At 31.2% G+C, this 6,286-nt stretch overlaps 1 protein-coding gene across 1 annotated transcript; it reads right to left on the reverse strand.

The window, feature by feature from the left end:
* Nucleotides 1-891: 891 nt before the first annotated feature.
* Nucleotides 892-5,366, reverse strand: LOC104647058 (sugar transport protein 10-like). Its single transcript, XM_026030719.1, has 7 exons — nt 5,164-5,366; nt 4,212-4,272; nt 4,040-4,125; nt 3,367-3,464; nt 2,242-2,561; nt 1,562-2,158; nt 892-1,474 (listed from the first exon to the last, which is right to left on the reverse strand). The coding sequence occupies exons 1-7, from the start codon at nt 5,358-5,360 to the stop codon at nt 1,052-1,054; spliced, it is 1,782 nt and encodes a 593-aa protein (XP_025886504.1). The 5' UTR covers nt 5,361-5,366; the 3' UTR covers nt 892-1,051.
* Between the last annotated feature and the right edge of the window lie 920 nt (nt 5,367-6,286).

Genomic DNA, 6,286 nt, shown 5'->3' on the forward strand with positions numbered 1-6,286 from the left:
ATCAGGTTGCTCTAAACATTTCCTCGAATCCAATGTATCATGAACGGATAGAAAATATTGAGGTCGATTGTCACTTTGTCAGTGAGAAGATTCAAGGGAATGTGATTTCTACTGTATATGTGAAGACATGAGAGCAATAGGGTGATATATTCACGAAGGCTTTGAATGGAAATCGGGTGGAATATCTTTGTAACAAATTGGACATGATTAATAGCTACGCTCCAGTTGAGGGGAGTGTTACAAAATGTACATAATCATATCTAAACATAATATTCATAACATAATCATAGGTAAATATCTTTAGGGATCTTAGAGATATTTAGGGATATTTTTTAATTTTATTTCTTCAGATTGATTTACTTGTACACCTATAAATAGCTCTTATTTTTGGAAAAATATAAGAACAGCGAATTGATCCATTGGCTCTATACGTCACACACCCTGTATCAATGATAGTATTTATCTTGGTTCCCAGCAGGCAGCAAGTTGTTTTCTGAACATGCATTGAACAAGCTTGCAGATAGGGATGCTTACCAAATTGGAGTTAAAGAGATGGAGAAAATAATTGAATGCTTGGAGTCTATCATGTATACTAAAAACAGAGAAGTGTTGTGGCTGATGGACACTAGCTAATAGTATTGATCTTAGGAAGATGGTAGCCAGCATTATTAAGTGTCTCAAGGACTCAAATATTGTTACGTTGTAAGATACGTGTGTGGATATTGTGGGCTTCTAAAATGAGCAGTGTTGTAGGAGACAATGAAAATGGACTTTTTGTGGTGCTAGTAATCAGGCCTATTTTTAAAGAGCCAAAAAAAGCAGGTTCAGCACTGTGCATGGTTGATCGAATGACATAAAGAAATCCAAATTTCTGATCCAGCGACAAAAAAATTAACATAAAGAAGTGCTGTCGTGGTTAATAAATGAAAATGAGGAACAATGTTTGTACAAATTCTTAAAGTTATTACAAAGAGACTGATTCTAACAATGTAAATTTCCAAATTTCAAATAGTCTTCTACACTATGTTCTAAAACAAAAGAGCTAGTACTATCATCTAGTGACACCATCTTCTTTTGGAAGTACTTTCTTCCAAAACCAATGCAGCTTCCAGATCTCCGCTTCTGGCATCTCGCCTTCCTTCTTTCCTATTTCTGGTAGAACCTTGTAAATTATGAATCCTACACAAATAACCACAACAGCAAGGAAAGCGAATACCCACACATGCAAGGCACAAATGAGAGGCAACGTAACAAAATTCATGATTAATATCATGAAAAAAAATATTGTTGCCTCGAAACATGCACCTAAAGCTCGAATATCAACGGGGTATGATGCCTCTGTCCAATCTCGAGGGCTAGAAAGCAAAGAATAACACCCTATGAGAAGGATGCTAGAGACAATGGCAACGTAGTCTGACTGTTGCTTTAGGGGGACTAGTAGATTTTCTCCCTGGAATACAAAAAACAAGGAAATCTGCATATATCGGAAGAAATCGATCAATTAGATATATTTGAAAAATGAGATTACCCTAACAAGGAAAATAAATAAATAAACAAATACCTCGGAGACAAGAATCCCTGCACATGCGAAAAGTAGAGTTCTTCGTCGCCCGAAGAAATTATAACTCAAAACTGCAACTCCAGCCACTCCAGCTCGAATTGCACCACCAAGAAATGAAGCATGGTACTTATATCCTATGGACTGTAAGAACAGAGGCCCAAAAAACATGATGGAGTCTAAGCCTAAGAGCTGCTGAAAAATTTGTGCCACTACATTGATCACCAAAACCGGTGAGTGTAGGAGCTTTTGCCAAGGCTCTCTATCTTCATTTTCAATCACGTGAGCTAACTGTTGAAGCTCTACTTCTGCTCCAGATCTTCGTATCCTCCTCAGAACTACTTTTGCCTCCTCCACTCGGCCTTGCCTAATGAGAAATTGTGGTGTCTCCGGAAGAAGAACCGATAGTATAAATATTGGAAAGGAGAAAATGCCATATGAAAAAAGACTCCACCGCCATCCACCTATGTAATTGCCGGATGCAGCAAGATTTATTCCTTTCGCCACAGTGTTTCCACATATGAGCATGTAGAAGAAACCGAACGACGTACAATCTTTGGCATTTCCTATACTAGTTTCGTGGCATATGATGGGAATTACCTGTACCAATATTAATTGAGTTCGTAAATTAAATATACATACTTATAGTAAGCATAAATGAATGTATACATAGGAACACCAACCTGATATAGGAACCCCACGCCACATCCCGTAACAACTAGGCCGATGAATTCGATGATAATATGGGGAAACCAAGCCGTCAGTAGGCTTCCCAAAACTCTAAGTGTCGATCCACTAATAAGGACCGGCCTGCGGCCACGAGAATGGGCCAATCTATATGAAGGCCATACAGATAGAAGAGCAGAAATAGGGACTACATTCGCGAAGAGGAGTAGTGAAAAACTAATAAAAGCACAAAAAATGTTTGTGGTGGCTTTTACTTGTTTTTTGTGAGGTCGTTGCGAGAACTTCAAGAGGAAACTCTCTACCCCAGTAAGGCCACCTGCACAATGATAATACAAAAAAAATTATTCAAATTTTAGAGGCATCATTATTCAAGTTCTTCTTTAATTTATCTCTTGATCATGTTTTCTATGTAAAGCTAAAGAACTTTAATCATTACAGTACCTAATCATTACATGAAGGGTTTCTGTTCCTAACATAATAGTGGCTGCTATGTTAATTACAAGTTAACTATGTAAAGAAACATCCCCATACTGTTTAAGGGAAACCGTGATCTATATATTCATTGAGTCATGATAGGTACTTTTTAAAATCTTCTCGAGCCTAATATTTCTAGTGGTCTTGTTTCGGTTCTTTGAATATCTTTCATTCTTCTATGAAATATTTTATTGGATATTAAGTTGGTCATGACTTTTAATATTACTAGATGATTATCTGCTTCAACACATTCAGAAGGTGTTAATGTAGCTCGGGGAGTTGGATTAGACAGCTTAAGGATAATTATTCCCCTTAATAATACATTCTTTCTATAAGGTATATATACAGATTCTCTTAGACAAACACTCCTGGAATTGAGAATATAGTGTTCACAGTCACAGCTGATGAGATTCTCATTCATAACTCAGAGCATCTATTGGCCTTTCATTCATGGTAAAACTAGGCAGTACGCCTAAGGGGTACCTAACAAATCTCTTTTTGCAGAAAAGTCCTACAACTTACATCCTTAGATTGACATGCAGCACATATATTGTGAATCATAGTAGATACATGAGTTGTATTTCTTAATTTGGATTTGGTATTAGTTGCAGACATGAATTACACAATTTATCAACAAGCAAACATACCTGTGACACCTAAGACACATCCAATGGTTAGCCCCCCAAATGTTGCCAGTAATCCAATGGCAACAACCATAATAAAGCGCGGCATGCTCTTAATGTCACTGAATTTCAAGGATAATTGTATATATTAATCAAAATGAGATACAAAGTTCATTGAAGCAGATCATTCTTCCCTATCTCAGCAAGTTCATTTTTGTATAAATTATTATTTTTTATGATATATATTGATATACATTATACAATTCCTCATACTGGCACAATTTTTTGAGTGTAACAGACAATAAAGAATTTTATTTTATGATAAAAGAATTTTCTTAATTTATTGATCAAAACAAAGTTCAATAAATTTTCACTATAAATTATTATAGTTGTGTGATCTTTTGAAATATTAACTCCAATTTATTAAATGACAAATATTTACTCTCAAATAATTTATTAAGATGACAATTCATTATTATATGTAATATCAACAGATAGTATACTATAAATTTCGTGATGATCATATGTGAAGTATCTCATTCTTTCAATTTCTTATTATTTGCATGCTTGTTAATTAGTAAAGCATAGATTATACTATTAAATGATGTATTACTTAAATGTTGACTTAACAAAGTAATATAATTAGAATTTCAATTTATGCGTTATTAGTTAAGCTTGGTAAGGATTGAAAATATACTCTTGGCTCTGCAATGATAAAACACCTCTATTTTCTGTGCTTGAGACCTGAGTAAAAATCTCACTAGAGTCGGGAAGTATTTCCTCCTGCAAAACATATAAAAATTAGTTCACCTTCATTAAAAAATTATAGACAAAATAAAATAATAGAATTATAATATTGTTTAACTTACTTCATTAGCTGATCTCGGCACATCAGAAGGCTGCGGGACAAAAATATCTTCAATGATATCCCTGTAACATAGATGATTAAAAGTTTAGTTCAGGAAAATTTAGAGGACAAGCTCATATAATTGTGTGATTCTTTTACCTTCAAAATTGGATCACGACAATACGCTTCACTAATTTTTTTAATTAAATATTATAACTTATCATTTTCCATTTCTTAGTGACTAAACTTTAATTGTTAAAAATTTTAGTTTCTAGTTTCTACCGTTCATTCATGCACATAATTTCTCCTTTTATAAATTGGATAGTAAATATTAGTCCACTACATTTTGTGATGTATCATCTTATAGTCGTTATCTACTTATATTTTTATGAAATCTTTTTTCTCTTATTGATATATTGTTTTGTTCAATTTTTTTTGGTTTTATATGATATACTGACATTTTTATTTTCATAATTTCTATAAGTTTGTGTGTTTCGGGTAATTAATATATAGAACATGTAATGTTTGATAAAGATATTTTATTTTATATAGAGATTTTTATTGTACCGTTCAATTATTTATGTAAATGCATTTTCATCATTAATATGTTATTTACCAGTTAAATATATGTTATTTAACTCCCTATACATTATAAAGTAACAAGTTTATCATACCATATGAGATTATCAGCCATTAGTTTAGCATACCATTTGTTTACTATTGAATATCTCAATGTAATTCCTTTAAATATCTTATCAACTACATTAACAATTTGAAAAGACAAAATTTTTAGCAAACAATAAGGGTTGAGCCTCTACAAATGTTATTTTATTATATTACATCCTCTAAATATATGTTTGTATCATATCTAACCTATTATTCTTAGTTAGAATTTTGAATGTAGTTGTTCATTATTATAACAATAGAGCACAATCTGTTCTGTGGGGTTGAGTTATTGAGATTGAAATACTCACATTATGATTCCTTTTTTCACAAGCCTACTACGTGGGAGAAGATTGAAGAGATGATGGCTCCAAAACAGCCGAATACAGAATGGGCTATCTATTGGCCAAAACAAAGTCCAAGAGAGGAGAGATGTCAATGTAGTGTTCTCCTCAAGATGAGTGGAGGTGGGTGGTGAAAAGAAAGAACTTGTGATCCAAAGTTCCATCTTTATGTTGCATCAAAACTTCTCGGATTTGTTTGTAGTTGTACATACATGATCAATTTCCTAAAAGGTTATTTAAGTTTAGGGAATTGTATCAAAATATCATTTATATTTTATTTAGAATTAAAATATTATTTAACTATTAGTATTTTCCTCCAAATAAACGTAAGATTTCAACATTTTCACTATCTTCTAGTTGGCATGTTATGTCATTGAAGCTTTTTTTAAAAAAAAAAATTAAGACTTATTTGATTCATCAAACTCATTTTACTAAAATAATTATATTTTTATTTTCTAAAAAGTATATATATTAGTTTATTAGGAAGAAATCTTTTATCATAATAACTTTTTTTATGCTATGAAAAATAATTTTTTAAAACTTACTATAATGTCATCAATTTTGAATACTTATATATTTAAAAAATATTAAGCTATAAATAACTCATGAATGGCAAATTACATTAATTAATCATATATTATATGATGGATAAATAATCTTAAAGTTCAATTAACTATTAAAAAATAATTGATCGGATACTTTGAAATCCATACTTTTGATATTTATTTTTTTGGAAAGAAAATAGAAACTGATAAGTATATTTCAGAAAGTAAAATTTTGATCTTTATTTATCAGTATATTAATCTCATTTAATATGTATATTATTGAATTAAAATAAGAAATTTAATTAATTATTACTTGTATTTCATGAATTTGAAATGAATATATATATATATATATATATATATATATATATATATAAAGGTATACACAATATTAATTAGACAATTATATACTTTTCATCACAACGCAACACCCCCTTAGGGCTCATTTAATCGAGGAACAAGTTATTTTAGATGAATTATTTCAGAATTATTATTGACCTTTAATGTAGAATAAATAGAATATTATAATTTTGAAATAATTAGTT

This window comes from Solanum lycopersicum, chromosome 4, assembly GCF_036512215.1.
Source record: "Solanum lycopersicum chromosome 4, SLM_r2.1".
NCBI classification, from domain to species: Eukaryota; Viridiplantae; Streptophyta; class Magnoliopsida; order Solanales; family Solanaceae; genus Solanum; species Solanum lycopersicum.